Genomic DNA, 16,521 nt, shown 5'->3' with positions numbered 1-16,521 from the left:
AAAAACCCTCTCCGTGCTTTATCCCAGTATTTCATTCCTAAGTTTCAGTTCCGCCCCAAAAACCTGTGCACCCGACCCCCATCGCCGATATTCAAACCACAAAAGGCCCCCCTTTATCCAGTCGTAGTCACGCTTGCGAGCCCCCCTGCTCTTAAACCCCCCTTTTCTCCCACACATCCACGCCTCTCCTCGCCCCCTACCCCCATCATAATCCCCTCCCGATAAAAACCGTGCTAATGAATTAATCTATTTCTCCTTTGCACTCTGGTAAAGGTCGTGGCAGCCGATGCTGACTCAGGAAACCCATGCCGGGGGGGGGGGAAGCAGGATTTGAGATATTGTGGGGGTTTTTTTGGGGGGGGCACAGGAGAAAATGGCCTCTGAGCTGAGGAAGGAAATTATGCATGTAGGGGAGACAGAACAATTAAGATGCCCTTGCAATTCAAACCCCCCACCCCTTGCAAACAGGCCTGGCTCCACAATCCTGTGGAAATCCCTCTCTAAGCCCTCCCTCCTTCTGTCTCCAGCAGCGCCCCCCCCCCAATTCCTCGAGTGTGTCAGGCGATTGATTTCTTCCCTGTGTTTATCGGATTCCACTTAGCCCGATCAGGGTTTAAAGCAGCGGAGGATTCCCCTTCCCGCTCCGGCCCCCCAAAACCAGGTCGATGGCATTGATTCTGCCAGTAGCTCTAAACCAGACAAGCAGGGTGGCGGGGAGAGAGAGAGAGAGAGAGAGAGAGACGTGGGGATTCCCGAATTAAAAAGAGGTTTCCTTGCTCAAGGGGAGGGGAAAAAGAAAAAGAGATAGAAAAAGAAAGCAGTTGCAAATTTACATGCCTCTTTTGACAGTGAGCAGAGAGGGAGGGGAGCAAGGCACACATTTTGTTGGGGGGGGGCATGGGGATCAACATGGGGAGCAGGTGTTAGGAGGGATCGAGTGGTTATGGACCCGAGTGAAAAATATATTATTTAACTGTGCTGATTTCCATTCCAAATCCCCCATGGGTATCTGAGGGTCGGGGAGACCCCCCCCCCAGGTTCCCAGTCTTCATTTTCAAAGGGAAAAAACAGACCAAGTTTCTAGAGTATGAGGAGAAACGAAAACGCTATTCTTATTTATTGCATTGATACCCCAACTATTTTTCTCCAAGTTCTCCCCCTCATTTAATTCCAACAACCCTGTGAGGTAGGGCTGGGCTGAGAGGCAGTGACTGGCCCCAAGGCCCACCCAGCGAAGCTTCATGGCTGAACTGTGGGTCTCCCAAGACCCTAGCAGTGTGACACGCTAACCAATGCACCATACTGCCTCCCTGCTTCTTCTCTGTTTTGTGCAAGACAAACCAGCCTGCTCCCAGCTTTCTTTCTGATCCTTCCGCCCCATGAAAATCTCCTGCAGATGGGTCTCTCCCACCCTCCCTTCACAAGATGGAAAGAAAAACACAAGAAATCTTTTTTGTTTGACAGGGAAAAGAGAAACGAGCGCTTGAGCTTTATTGTTACCAAATCTAATGGATGTGAAAAATCCCGAGATATTGGGGGTTGCAGAGATCGGTCCCAAGTACTGTGAGGGGGTTATCGCCTCTTGCGGAAACCTGGGATGGAGTAGAATGAGAAAGAGAAAGAGAGAAAAAAAGAGTGAGTTAGTATAGAGGAGAGGACAGGATTTAGCACGTGTACATGGGTTATCTCATGCAGCTAGACCTCTGTGAGGAACTGGCATCAAGAAGGGTGACATGGGTGAGGGGGAAGACTCAGGTGCTACAGAACAGCTTCCAGAAAAGTTTTTTTTGTACCCTCCAGGTACAAATTTTGCCAACCTGCTTTTCATCCGGCCACATCAAGCAGCATGCGTTTAAAGCAGTACCCCCAGAACTTTATAAACAGTTACGGCTTCCCCCAAAGACTCCTGGGAATTGTAGTTTAAGGGAGCTGAGGGTTGCTGGGAAACCCCTACTCCCCCCCTGCCCCACAGAGCTACAATTCCCAGAGTTCCCTTGAAAGAGGGACTGAATGTTAGAGAACACTGGGAATTGTAGTTCCTGGAAAGGAATAATTCTCAGCACGCTTGACAAACAACATTTCCCAGGAGTCCTTCAAGGAAATTCCTGGCTGCCCAAGAGTGGTATCATAGAGCTTTAAGTGTAGAGTACGATAGGGCCTCTGTGCGGACGAGGGTGAGCTTCGCTTTGCCAAGAAAACCAGAATCTTTCAATGGCACTCACCTCTTTTCTGCTTTCCTCGTTTCATGCCGACTTTTTTCTTCTTCCTCTGGGGGCCTGAATCCTGAAAGGCGGGAATGCGAGGAAAGAAAACATGAAAACCTTACACGGAACTGCAGGCTGTCATCGAAAGGCATTTTAAATCGCATATTCTGAGGCGCAGCCAGAGATTTTTGAATTGGCTGTTAGCTGCATAAGCAGACCATCAAGTGACCCTTAGCTTTGTGGTTCACCTACACAAAGCAGGCCTAGCCAAATGTCATTTGAAAAGTGAATGGCGGGAACATTTTATGGCACCACTTCTCCAGCAACCAAGCGGGACAGAACACTGGTTCCATCTCCAGCATGCAAATCAGCACAATACTACTTTCTTATTTACAACTAATCCAGAATGCTGCAGCTAGACTGGTGACTGGGAGCGGCCACCGAGACCACACAACACCGGTCCTGAAAGACCTACACTGGCTCCCAGTACGTTTCCGAGCACAATTCAAAGTGTTGGTGCTGACCTTGAAAGCCCTAAACGGCCTCGGTCCTGTATACCTGAAGGAGTGTCTCCACCCCCATCGTTCTGCCCGGACACTGAGGTCCAGCTCTGAGGGCCTTCTGGCAGTTCCCTCCCTGCGAGAAGCGAAGTTACAGGGAACCAGGCAGAGGGCCTTCTCGGTGGTGACACCCGCCCTGTGGAACGCCCTCCCATCAGATGTCAAGGAAATAAACAACTACCTGACTTTTAGAAGACATCTGAAGGCAGCCCTATTTAGGGAAGTTTTTTTATGTTTGATGTTTTATCGTATTTTTAATATTTTGCTGGAAGCCTCCCAGAGTGAGTGGGGTTTAAGTATTATTACTATTATTATTATTAATAATAATAATAGTGAGTTGTTAGGAGGCCCCTATTCGCCTCTCCGAGCTACAATTCCCAGAGTTCCCACAGTCGGAAACGCACTAGAAATTTCCTCATGGGAATCAATGGAAACCATCAATCCGCTATGCAAAAACTCGCATCACAAACAATTTCCAGCGAATGCACTGAGTTCAGAAAGTGGGACTTGAATGAATACCTTCCAAATTTCTACTTTGTGTGATTCAGGCCAGAGCCGCCCACCCACCCACCCACGGCTCACCTCTCCCGATGGGGCCGCTGCGCCGGTCAACGCGGTGATGTCCCCAAAGTGGGTGAGGGAGCTGAGCTGCGAGCCCAGGTCCCCCACTCGTCGACGACGCGCCTTCTCCTTCCGGGTCACGTTGAGACGGACCATCATGCTCTCCTCGTAGTTCGTTCTGCAGAATGAAGCCACGGGGAAGGCAGGGAAAATTGTTACCAAAACTCAAGGCTTTAGCAGGTACAATGCCTCTGAATGTGGCTGCTCCACCAGCCGCTGTGGACCAATAGAAAGATCTCTCTTGGACACACACACACCCACTGCTCATTTTGAACATGGCCGGAAGAGCATCTCAGAGGCGGGACCAGTGGCTGTGGGAAGCACAAGCCTCTCCCCTGATAAGAGATATCCAGAGACCCTCTGAGGGGGCACTTCTGGCAGTTCCCAGCACCCCTGAGGTCCGGTCAGCCTTCACTAGGGATTGCGCCTTTAGTGCCCTGTGGAACTCCCTGCCACTAGGGGGTTTGGCAGGAATCAACCCTGCCTACTTTCAGACATCTTCTGAAAACTGCTTCAAAATGTGATTTTTTTCTTAAAGCAGCCAGCAGCTACGGAGGCTCAAACTGCAGAATCCCTGCACTCAACAGGGGCTGGATTAGACTGGCTAACAAGACCCCCCATCCTATGCTTTGAAAGGCAGTCTCTCCAACCTTCCCACAGGGCCTGTGGCTTTTACAGGTCTGGCGTGGAGCCCGGAAGCTCGATCTCCCAGCATGCACCACCCTCTGCCTGAAAACAGCCCCCAGAATCCCTTGCAACACCCACACTCCGCTCTGAGAAAACCCAAAACCACCAGACACTGAAGGGGGGGAGGGACCAGAAGAAGTGCGGAAAATTAGGCGTTGTGTGGAGGGAAGATTCTCTTCCCTCTCTTTTCATACCAGAATCCATGGTTAAACTATGGAATTCACCACAAGATGTAGCAGAGTCCAAACAGGCTACAGTGGTACCTTGGTTCTCAAACTTAATCCGTTCCAGAAGTCCATTACAAAAACAAAGCGTTCCAAAACCAAGGTGCACTTTCCCACAGAAAGCAACACAAAATGGATCAATCCATTCCAGACTTTTAAAAGCAACCCCTAAAACAGCAATTTAACATGAATTTTACTATCTAACGAGACCACTGATCCATAAAATGAAAGCAATAAACAATGTACTGCAGTCACACAATCAATCGGTCAGTAGCTGAACTGGGTTCAACACAGTCACAAAAACAAAACAAAACAAAACAGAGCCGCAGGAGCAAAAACGCAAAATAAATAGCATAAACCGGCAGACCTCAGCGTAACACTCAAAACAGAAGCGTGGCACTCAAAACGGAGCACATTCAGCTCCCGAAAAAAGTTCACAAACCGGAACACTTCCGGATTTGCAGTGTTTGGGTTCCAAGTTGTTTTGAGTGCCAAGGCGTTTGAGAACCAAGGGACCACTGTATTTCTTACCCCCGCTGTGCCTCAAAGTAATAGTTCTTGGGATTCACAAGTGAGGACAGCACGTTCGCGGGGTTTCCCATTTGCTGGACCACAGTGAGAACAGGCTGCTGGACTGAGACGGGCCTTGGCTTCACCCAGCCCCAGAACTCTTCCTGGCTTCTCACAGCGCTTCCACTTGCCAAGACACCCCCGACTTCTGCCCCTCTCTTCCCCAGGACTCCCCACCCCTCCAAACTAACCGGTGCTCATCCTCTCGGCTCTGCCGGCTGGCGTGAGCGTAGCGCCCTTCGCGGACCTCCTCCGGGGCATCCGAGTACTGCTCCTTCAGCTCCCGGATGATGGAGCTGCTGAGCGCTCGCTTTTTGGCCTGATCCAGAAGCTTCTTCTCTCTCTCAGCTTCCGTTTCATCTGAGGCAAAGAGAAGCAACAGTCTGACACGGCCTGACCATAGCTGTCAACTTACAGATTTGAAAGTAAGGGACCTGCAGCCTCGAAAATAAGGGATCAGCAGCCAAAATAAGGGATCAACAATTACTTTGATAAAATACATATTTTGTTGCGTGCAAATGGCTTTAGATACCTATTAGGTCCATAAATTACCATATAGCATATATTCAACACAAAAAAACAGCAACAATTTGTTGTTGACAAAGGACACCTGGACGTAGAAAGGGCCCCATTACCTTCAGTAGCTTATTTAAGGGACATCATCAATAAGGGACAGCAGCGGGACATGGCGCTGGCATAAGGGACTGTCCCACCAAATAAGGGACGCTTGACAGCTATGGGCCTGACTAAGCCAACTACCAGCTGCTCAATTGCAGCCACTTCTGGGGTGGGGCAAGGGCAAATTTGCCAGCACTGCGTCCCTGCTCTGCTCAGCAATGCCAGGCCAACCTTCCTCCACCGCCACCCAAATTGCATACCATAATATACAGGAACCAGGCGGGGTGGGACGTATTTCCTGCTCCCTCCTTTGGACGCCCCTTTCCGAGAATTCTTTGCGCCGCCAGCGGCTTCTTCATCTTCGCTCTCCTCCGAGTCGTCGAGCTGCGATTAAGAGAGGAAAATCACAAGGATCAAGCATTTTTTTTAGTTATTACTGTGGTACCTCAGGTTACATACGCTTCAGGTTACATACTCCGCTAACCCAGAAATAGCACTTCAGGTTAAGAACTTTGCTTCAGGATGAGAACAGAAATCGGGCTCCAGTGACATGGCAGCAGCAGGAGGCCCCATTAGCTAAAGTGGTGCTTCAGGTTAAGAACAGTTTCAGGTTAAGAACAGACCTCCGGAATGAATTAAGTAAACCCAAGGTACCACTGTAAATGCCTTCTGACAGGACCTCAATTGGTTCAATCCCAGGCAAGGCCCCAACCAGCCACATCGACATTTGTTTGCCGGGATTCTTCCCTTTTTAAAATAAACGTTTGGTTGCTGGGATTCTTGAATACATAAGCCTTGGCCTGGTCCACCGAGGAGTTATAAAATCTTTATTTATATGGTTCGTATCTAGCATCTGCTGGGGAGGCACTGTGCAGATGCAACAAGGAGGGCAGAATATAATTATTCAGTGCCCAGTGTCTCACAATCTAAAAATGACACAACCCTCTTCATGCCAAGCTGGCATAGCCAATGGCCAGGGGTGATGGGAGGCTGCTGTTCAACAACATACAGAACCCAAGGTGGGCAGGGCTGATCTTAAAATACATCAAACCCCAAAAAATGGAGCTTGAAGGAAGTGGGAAACTTTTTCACAGGCCACAGAGTAAGAGAGGGGAAGAGTGCCAACAAATACAAGAATTAATGTAGGAACAGGAAAGACCAAATAAACAAACAAACAAATAATGACGCTTTTAAGTAGTTTCTTAAAAGGGAAGCTCAGTCGGTAGAGCACGGGACTCTTAATCTCGGGGTGGTGGGTTCGAGTTCCACATTAGGCAAAAGATTACTTCATTGCAGAAGGTTGGGTTCCATGAACCTTGTGGTCCCTCCCAACTATGATTCTATGAATTGAGACGAGGCACACCTTAACCACTTGGAAATCTTGAAGTTTGTCACATTTTCATAAGGGCTCATTTAAAAGTGATGCAGTCACGCACACATCAAAGTCAGTAATGACGTAAGAAGAAATTGCATTTTTTAAAAATTCCTTAATTCTAAACTAAGAACAAAAAACCCTGCTAAATTACAGAACCTTATTGAGATGTAAAGTCCCACTGTAGACAAAGGCTGCTGGTAAAAGTATTGCGTTTGGTTGATGTCAGAAAATATACGGAGAGGCAAGCTCTCATGCTCCCCGAAAAGGAAACTCCAGAGAAACGGTGCCACCACCAATAAGGCCCCGCCAAACAACAGGCCCTGAACAGGCCCTTCTATTTTGTGTATCTAAAAATGAACAAGGACATGCCACTCCAGACCAATGCCAGCCCACCGATACCTCTGGCAAACCCAGAAGGCCTTGCTCCTGAACCAAAGCCGCCCACAGCACCCGTTTGTCATACCTTGCTCATCAGGTTGCCAGGATTCGGCTTGAATCGCAGCGGGTCGTTTTCGCCTGGAAAGAAAACAACGTCCCGGGATTGCAGATTAGGCTGCACCCTCGGAAGAGCCCCAGGATTGCCTCCCTCCTCCCCACTCTGAAGCTGCAAATGTCCGCATGTCTCACCCAGTGCCCCTGTGACAGCTGCCTTCACAAGTTTGTCCACCTGGTACTTCAACTTCTGGTCAATGGGACGCATCTTCTCCAAGACCTGCCAAGATGTCAAGGAGAGGGAGGGGTCAGCCTACAGGCTGATCAAAGACAGACCCACAACTCGTCTAGCTCGGCAGTGGGAACAGCGAGGGTCAAATATGCAAACAGTCACCCTTAATCTGGAGGTGCTGGTGACCGAAGCAGAGATGTTCCACGCAGAACAAGTGTCTTAACACTGCACTGCAGACCCTACAACTCGGCCACGCAGGTGGAAAGACCAACAGGTATCCCGCATGCAGGTAAGATCAAGGCACCGTTAGCAGGAGGGACATTAGACTGGAAGGATGGGAGCTTCCCTGCTCTTGATGGGGTTACGCTCCCTCTGAAGGAGTGGGTACACAGCTTGTGGGTACTTCTGGGTCCACTCCTGTCCCTTGAGGCTCAGGTGGTCAAAGTGCCTTTCATCAGCTTCAGCTGGTGGCCCAGCTGTGCCCTTCCTCTGGGCAAGGATAGACTAACTTCTGCTGTCTATGCTCTGGTAACCTCCAGGCTACATTACTGCAATGTGTTATACATAGGGCTGCCCCTGAAGATGGTTCGGAAATAATAGGTAAAGGTAAAGGGACCCCTGACCGTTAGGTCCAGTCACGGACGACTCTGGGGTTGCAGCACTCATCTTGCTTTATTGGCCGAGGAAGCTGGTGTACAGCTTCCGGGTCATGTGGCCAGCATGACTAAGCCGCTTCTGGTGAACCAGAACAGCGCACGCAAACGCCGTTTACCTTCCCGCCAGAGCAGTACCTATTTATCTACTTTGACATGCTTTCGAATTGCTAGGTTGGCAGGAGCAGGGACCGAGCAATGGGAGCTCACCCTGTTGCGGGGATTTGAACCGCCAACCTTCTGATTGGCAAGCCCTAAACTCTGTGGTTTAGACCACAGCACCACCTGAGTCCCTCTCAGAAATAATAATAATAATAATAATAATAATAATAATAATAATTTATTTCCCTAGCCACTCTGGGCGGCTTTCAACGAACATTAAAAGCAGAATAAAACTTCAAACGTTAAAAATTTCCCTAAACAGGGCTGCCTTCAGATATCTTCAAGCAAGTTGGATAGTTGTTTATTTCCTTGACATCTGATGGGAGGGTGTTCCACAGGGTGGGCGCCACCACTGAAAAGGCTGTCTGCCTGGAAACTTAAGTAGTGCAGAATTCCGCGACCAGGTTGCTCACCGGGACAAGACGGTTTGAGGATTATAAAGCCAATCCTGGCCTGACAGCATTGGCTACCAATTAGTTTCCGGGCCCAATTCAAAGTGCTGGTTTTGACCGATAAGGCCTTCGTTGGCTCAGGACCGCAATGCCTCAAGGAGCACCTCTCCTCATAGGAACCAACCCAGACCCTGCGATCAGCATCTGAGGCCCTTCGTCATGTGCCTCAATCACAAGAAGTTTGGAGGGTGGCAACACGAGAAAGGGCCTTTTCTGTGGTGGCTCCCCGTTTGTGGAATACTCTCCCCAGGCACCGTCATTACATTCCTCTTCCCGGAGGCCTTTAACGATCTGTGGCCTTTAGAAGTATATGGGATGTTTCTAATGTATTTCTTTTTTCCTATGTTATCTATGTGAGCTTTTTTTATTACCTGTCTGGTTGGTTGGTTTTAAGATGCTTTGGGTCGCCCTGGGCAAAATAAAGCAACTAACCAATTCAGTAAGGAATCATCACTGCAAAGGTTTTCCCTATTCCAGGCCTCCTCCCCCCGCCTACCGTTCTGGTTTCCACTAAGCGCAGCAAGGCAGGGTTGTCAGCCACAGAGTTCCCCGAAGTTTTTTCCAGGATCAGGTGAGAGAGGTCTTGGAGATAGAGGAGCAACAGCTGGTCTTTCACTTCCAAGAAACTGAGGCCCTGGGAGTGAGAAAGAGTAAGGGATGGTTTTGGAAGCACATGGGAAATCTGGTGTGGGACGGATTCTGGCCATGACAGAAAAGCTAATGCATTAAAGTTCATTCACACAGAGATATCAAGGAAAGACACACGTTATTCAATTTGGTTTGACTTGGTTAAATATATAAATGGGGAGCAGAGCCCCCTCCCCCCAATACACCAGCAAAAGAAATAATGGGACATTTTTAACTGGAAAGAAAGACTTTAAGTTAATCAGTGGCCAGTACCTTGGGAATTCAATGGTATTTTCTTTAAGAGAGCCTTCTCCCATGTAGGTGCCCCTCCCAGATGTTTCGGACTACAACTCCCATCATCCCTCAGGAGACGCCATGATGGCTGGGACAGGTGGGAGTTGCGAGTCCCATAATACTCAGTTCGTACATGTAAGAAACCAACATTTGGAACTCCCTGCCTATTGATTCCAGGCAGGGGCCTTTCCTGTACTGCCTCCAGCTCTTGCTAAAAACATTTTTTAGGCAAGGCTATCCAGACATGCAGAATGTTGATGTGTATTTTAATCTGCTTTTCCATTTAGAATTGATTCTGGTTATTTCTTGAATTTTTTATCACCTTTAACATTTATTTAAACTGAAATTTTCATTTTTATTCTTTCTGAAAAAGGCTTTGAGGTGTTTGCAAAAAATAATAATAAAGTGGTATAGGATTGTTTTTGAAAGAAAATTAAGTAGAAAAGTTTTGTCCATATAGATAGGCAGCTTATTTACTGTATTTTTCGCCCTACAGGATGCACTTTTTCCCCTCCAAAAATGAAGGGAAAATGTGTGTGCGTCCTATGGGGCAAATGCAGGCTTTCGCTGAAGCCTGGAGAGTGAGAGGCGTCGGTGCGCACCAACCCCTCTCACTCTCCAGGCTTCAGGAAGCTATCCGCAAGCCTTGCGAGCCCGGCAGGAGTTCCCATGGGCTCGCAAGGCTTGTGGGCAGCAGCCTGCAGCCCGAAGCACGGGGCGCCCTCTGGAGGACGCCCCGTGCTTCGTGCAGGTGTCCGCAAGCCTTGCGCGCCCGGCGTGAGTTGCCGCCGGGCTCGCACGGCTTGTGGATAGCAGTCTGGGGGTTGAGGCCTACCCCAGAGCAGAAGCACAGTAATGGGAAGGATACTCTTCACGTGCTCAGAGGCGCTTGCCTTTTTTGTTTGTTTCACATTACCAAACCAAGAAATGGAGCAGTCACTGAGAAGCCAGGGCCAGGTGCGAATTAGGCTCCCCACCCCAAATTCCTCCAAGAACAACTCACCTTCTCAGTGGGGTAGGCCCCTGCCCGAACCTTCTGCGCCAGAGTCTGTACATGATGGGTCACCGCAACCACCTGTATTTTGCAAGAGGCAAAATAAGAAAGAGGGTGAAGCTTAAAGAGGGATGGGAGATGGGATGTCTGCAGGGAAAGGGAAGAGGAAGGTGTCCTCACCTGGTCTTGGAGGGATTTCAAGAGGCCGAGGGCTGCCGGCAGATCCGCTTCCACTCTCTCCTGGAGCAAGGAGGAAAACAGAAATGAGGGGAAATTTTCAAAATATGCACCTCTCCCCTCCCAAAGCAAGGGGGGGAAGCAAACTGGCCATAAAAATGGTGAACAACCCCAGAACGCTCTGCCACAGCTTTTAACAAACCAGAAAGAGCCAGGGTTTTTTAAACAAACCTCAACTAGAGCCAGGGCTTTTTCGGCTGTGGCTCCGATCTGGTGGAATGCTCTGTCACAAGAGACTGGGGCCGTGCGGGTCTTGACATCTTTCTGCAGAGCCTGCAAGACAGAGCTGTTCCACCAAGCCTTTGGCCAGGGCACAGCCTGACTCCCTCCTTTGGCAATCTTTACAGAACTCTAGCCCAATGGTTGCCATTAATCTGATTGGAATTAATTTTATAATGAAATGATTTTAGAATGTTGTATCATTTTACTGTTGCTAGCTGCTCTGAGCCCGGCTTCGGCTGGGGAGGGCAGGATATATAAAATTTATTATTATTAAAGCCCTCCAGATATGGAAGACAAACCCAACCAGGAACAGTCAGCGGCCAGGAACGATGGAGGTTTTGTTCCAAAATCTCTGGAGCGCAGAAGGTCAGTCTTCTCTCCCCCACCAACCTCTCCCCCACCTCACAGCTCCCAACAGCAAAATGCACAATTTCCTCATATAAAAGGCCTCTCTGTTAGAACCTCACCCCAAAATCCCTTGGTAAATCATATCCGGCCACCATGGCCCCATCCAGACAAGGGCCCCATCCACACAATGCTTTTAAATCGCTAACAGTAGTTTGTTAAGGGTGCTGCAAGGGGTTAGGGGGTTTCCAATTCCCCTCTTGGAGCTACAATTCCCAGAGTTATTTCAGGGAAAAGCGTGAACGGCTGTTTAAAGCGGCGTCATCGTACTTTAAATGTGTGGTGTGAACACGGCTTAGATTAACGCAACACGTTCCATGCCTTAAAAAATGGTTCTGAAACCATTTTGAAATGGGTCTAAAAATAATATATAGCTGCAAACGCTTGCCAATCATTTAAATGATTTCTACGCAATTTTACACACGATTTACTTACCGAGCAAAACTTAATTATATCAACTCAACCAAACTATATTTTGAATTCCGAAGTCATGTTACAACATCTCAGCACCCCTGATTTTGGGAAGCTGAAATTCTACAAGTCCCAGTAAAGCGTGCACAGAGCTGCACTGCTCATTTCTAAAGCGAGAATACAGAAGTTCTGGTTTTTAAAATTACGTTTGCTATTTAGTTACAAACCAACAAAATTAGCTTTAAGCAGGTTATTCTGGGTATGAGAGGTTACTTAACAGCTTATTATCACATCTGTATAAAATCCCCTTTCCCTTCAAAATAGTCCTTAGGATTTCAAATCCTTCATTAAAAAAACATACCAATAGAAAAAATAAGGAACTTAGATGCTACTTTTTTTTTTTTAACACACACACACAAACGCCTCGTAGAGATAACGGAGAGATAAATCAAATGAGAACCCAAAAGGTTTTCAAAAGGCAGGACAGAAGAAAAAAAGAAGAGAAAACTGGACTCATTCTAGCCTACAGGATATCCTAATATCCTCCATCCTAGAAGCCAGCCAGAACCCCATTTGTTGGGATCAGCAGTTGGTAATGGCTTAAACCCTGCATGGCATTCTTTAATCAAAAGCATCTGTAAACCACTCTTTTAATATTTAAAGTCTCTAAGAGGAGCTACTAAGGTACAACACTAAAAAATAAAACCAACGTAAAATCAAGAGCTACGGCATAAAGACCGACAAGAAGAGCGTTGTAAAAACAGGACATAACATTTTAAATGTTTTTTTTTTTTGTGGATGGGTGTGCTGGTAAATGGTTTGTTTTGTTCTTACTGCGTATTTTGCGTTTTCATTTTGCACTTTTATGCCGTGAGCCACCCCGAGAGATCCGGTCTACAAACTTAATAAATAAACAAACAAATGCACATACAATAAACAACAAATGCACAAATGTGCATACAATAAACAATAAACAGGCCAAACCTTACGCCAAAGGATAAACGGACATAAATCTGACATCAGGAATCACAAGACAGAGAAACCAGTAGAACACTTCAGTCTCCCAGGACATTCTATACAAGATCTCAAATTAGCTGTTCTATTACAAAGGAATTTCAGAAATAGACTGGAAAGAGAAGCTGCTGAATTGCAACTTATTACCAAACTTAAAACCATGGAGAGACCTGGTCTGAACAAAGACATTGGATTCTTATCTCATTATACACGACAAAGCCATTTTTCACCTTCTCACCCCTTGCTTTTTCCTGTAAGACCTATTGCAGTCGTTAAGAGTCGTCAACAGGCTCATCACAGCTATCTGCCAATCACCCAATCCCACCACCCTTCTGAGTAATACCCCTCCCCACCTTCTCACTATATAGAAAGGTCTGGTGACTTCTGTTTCAGTGTATCTGAAGAAGTGTGCATGCACACGAAAGCTCATACCAAGAACTAACTTAGTTGGTCTTTAAGGTGCTACTGGAAGGATTTTTTTTATTTTGAATAAACAACAGGGTTCAATAATCTTATGGGGCTGGACAAAAAGGGGGGGGGAAGTTACATACTGGCATCATGAAGCAACTGAGCTGGTGTAAATTCAGGAAGGTGCCTGCAAGAACTGAGAGATCAAAGCAAGGCCCTCTGCACATGCCCAGGGGCACCCTTGCCTCGATTCCCGCCCCTCCCTCGCCCTTTCCCCTCCTTACCCCCAGGTCCGGAGAGGCAGGCGGCCCAGGCTGACTCTCCGCCATGGCCATCGCTCCTACTCCCACGTGGAAAGGAAGGAGCCTCCAATCATCTGGGGTGGAACACCCCGCCTTCTTTGAGGGCGCGGACCAATCAAAACGTAGCCTCCGCCTCCTTCGCGAGAGTTCGGGCCAATGGCCGGAAGGCTTCCGCCCCGCGGGAGACCCTTCCAGCCAATCGCGCGGAGGATTAGGTTCAAGGCGGAGCCGCGAATGTCCGTGTGCGAAGGGGCCTCGTCGACTTCCGCCTCTTTACAAAGAGGAACGCCCCGTTGCTATAGAAATGACCAATAGCGCCCGAAAGGCCGCCTCCTGCGGGGAAGGTTTGGCCAATGAGGCGACAAGGTTTGGGCCTCTTAGGCAACGCTGGCCAATCAGAGGCACGGAGAGGGGCTTGCGAAGCGAAACAGAGAAAAGAGGGGCGAGCAGGATTCTATTGAAGAGGGGCGGGGGAGGAGCAGGAGGCGGGGATTCTGAGTGCAGCAGCCAATTGGAGCTTGAAACCCGCCCCGCGGGAAACACGTAGCCCAATCAGCGGGACCTCCGATTTACAACTCCAATTCATCAAAGAGTTTTGCTTTGAGAATCGGAGTGCTTGGAATTCACGTGCGTTGCCGGGGGTTGGGCTAGATGCGCTTTGGGGGGTCCCTTCCAAGTCTTCAATTCCATGAGGGTCGTGCAGTCCTCTGGAGGTCCGCCAAAACTCTAGCCTAAGCATTTATTTTGTTAATGCTGTATTTTAATACTGTTTAAAATGGAAATCCGTGTCGCTCTTAGCATGCTGGGCTGGATTTGTTCAGTTGTTGCTTTTATTGAGGGGGGAGGTGTCTTCAAAATAAGTTTTCGAATGTTTCTTTTTTCAAGAGCTACGGTAAAAACCAACCAACCAGTAGGATGCAACGTATCGAAAATGGACGGTAAGAATGTGATCCTTTGCCGGTGGGACCTCACTGCGACACTCTGCTTTTCGGTGTGCAGTGCTCCTGGTCTGGGTTCCAGCCAGCCTGGTCCCTTCCCCGTTTGCTCCATATGATTCCTCCTCTTCTTTTTGTTTGCCCACCCCACTTTTTAGGATCCCCCCTATGGTTTTTTGGGGCGGGAGGGGGCGGCATATTTCCCCAAACCTGGTAGCCCTCTCTCTCGGGGGGTGTGGATGGCACCACCTGAGTAGCTCTATCTAAGCGGTTTTTTGGAGTGTGGGGAATCTAATATCCAAATTGCTGATTAAAATCAGATGTTAGAAAACAACTGATATTCCATATATAATTAAAACCAGCAGTTCTAAACACATACGCTATAAAATAAAATTACATGTTAAAAATCTGTCTGCATTTGCATGCCTGGTTTGCCGCTGACACTACATGGTGAGGTTTGGCTCGGCTGAGACTGGATTGAACACCCACTTAAGTCAGTCTGTCCCTGGATACGGATGAAATCTGAGGGATTTCTGAATGCTGGGGGTCCTGTTAGTGCGACTGGTGATCCTGCCGAAGGTCCATCAATGTTCCTACATACCCTGCTGGCCACAAGGAGTCCAGGGGATTCTTTGAAACAAAATAAAAAAATTCCTTCCAGTAGCACCTTAAAGACCAACTAAGTTAGTTCTAGGTATGAGCTTTCGTGTGCATGCACACTTCTTCAGATACACTGAAACAGAAGTCACCAGACCCTTCTAAATAGTGGGAAGGTGGGGAGGGGTATTACTCAGAAGGGTGGTGGGATTGGGTGATTGGCAGATAGCTGTGATGAGCCTGTTGACGACTCTTAACGACTGCAATAGGTCTTACAGGAAAAAGCAAGGGGTGAGAAGGTGAAAAATGGCTTTGTCATGTATAATGAGATAAGAATCCAATGTCTTTGTTCAGACCAGGTCTCTCCATGGTTTTAAGTTTGGTAATAAGAAGGGGATTCTTTGGTTTACTAAGAATCTCCAGGAGCAAGCTGGCTGATGTGGTCCAAAGAAATCAGAACAATACGTTTGGCACCAGCTTTGCTGCAGGAGATGCTGGAACAAGGTATACCAGGAACCATGCAACCATCTTAGGGACTCCACTGCGGATTTGTGTAGGGTTTACTCCTGAGCCTTTTCTTGAAGTAAATCAAAGAAGGCAGCAGAGGTTTAGCACTGGAGCTTCCCTTCTCCTAGAGGGGCTGCCTTCCCAGGCGGACGAGCCCCATCTGCCCCTCTCTGTTGATAACAGCACTGCGACCACCAGTACAGTCACACAGTTTGTTGCATATGTCAGGTGAAGACATGGCTGGTCATTCGTCGACAGCAAAGGTCATAGATATGACTTTTTAAGGAGTGACACTGATTGTGGCACGAGCTTTTGTGGACCGGAGCGCATTTCACCCAACTGCAACTGTACAGCAAAGAACGCCATGCAGAGTTTAATCCAGGGGTCGGCAGCCTTTTTCATTCGTGGGCCGGTCCACTGTCCCTTATAGCTTGTGGGGGGCCGGGCTATATTTTTTGGGGGGAAATGAACAAATTCCTATGCCCCACAAATAAGCCAGAGATGCATTTTAAATAAAAGCACACTTTCTACTCATGTAAAAACACCAGGCAGGCCCCATAAATAACCCAGAGATGCATTTTAACTAAAAGGACACATTCTACTCATGTAAAAATATGCTGATTCCCAGACCATGCGCGGGCCGGATTTAGAAGGCGATTGGGCTGCATCCGGCCCCCGGGCCTTAGGTTGCCTACATAGCTGTCAACGTTTTCCTTTTTTTAAGGGAAATTCCATTATTCTGAATAGGATTCCTTGCAAGAAAAGGGAAAAGTTATGG

At 48.0% G+C, this 16,521-nt stretch overlaps 1 protein-coding gene across 1 annotated transcript; it reads right to left on the bottom strand.

Moving 5' to 3' along the window:
- Nucleotides 1-1,436: 1,436 nt before the first annotated feature.
- Nucleotides 1,437-13,826, bottom strand: NGDN (neuroguidin). The gene is made up of 11 exons (XM_079952104.1): nt 13,687-13,826; nt 10,886-10,945; nt 10,715-10,786; nt 9,287-9,424; nt 7,487-7,571; nt 7,323-7,375; nt 5,745-5,868; nt 5,058-5,226; nt 3,347-3,503; nt 2,223-2,283; nt 1,437-1,592 (listed from the first exon to the last, which is right to left on the bottom strand). Exons 1-11 carry the CDS (start codon nt 13,735-13,737, stop codon nt 1,573-1,575), a joined length of 990 nt encoding a protein of 329 aa, XP_079808230.1. The 5' UTR covers nt 13,738-13,826; the 3' UTR covers nt 1,437-1,572.
- Between the last annotated feature and the right edge of the window lie 2,695 nt (nt 13,827-16,521).

Source organism: Podarcis cretensis (genome assembly GCF_951804945.1).
Source record: "Podarcis cretensis genome assembly, chromosome: 13".
NCBI classification, from domain to species: Eukaryota; Metazoa; Chordata; class Lepidosauria; order Squamata; family Lacertidae; genus Podarcis; species Podarcis cretensis.
Note: the sequence above shows the minus strand (reverse complement) of the source record. Positions and strands in the feature narration are given on the sequence as shown.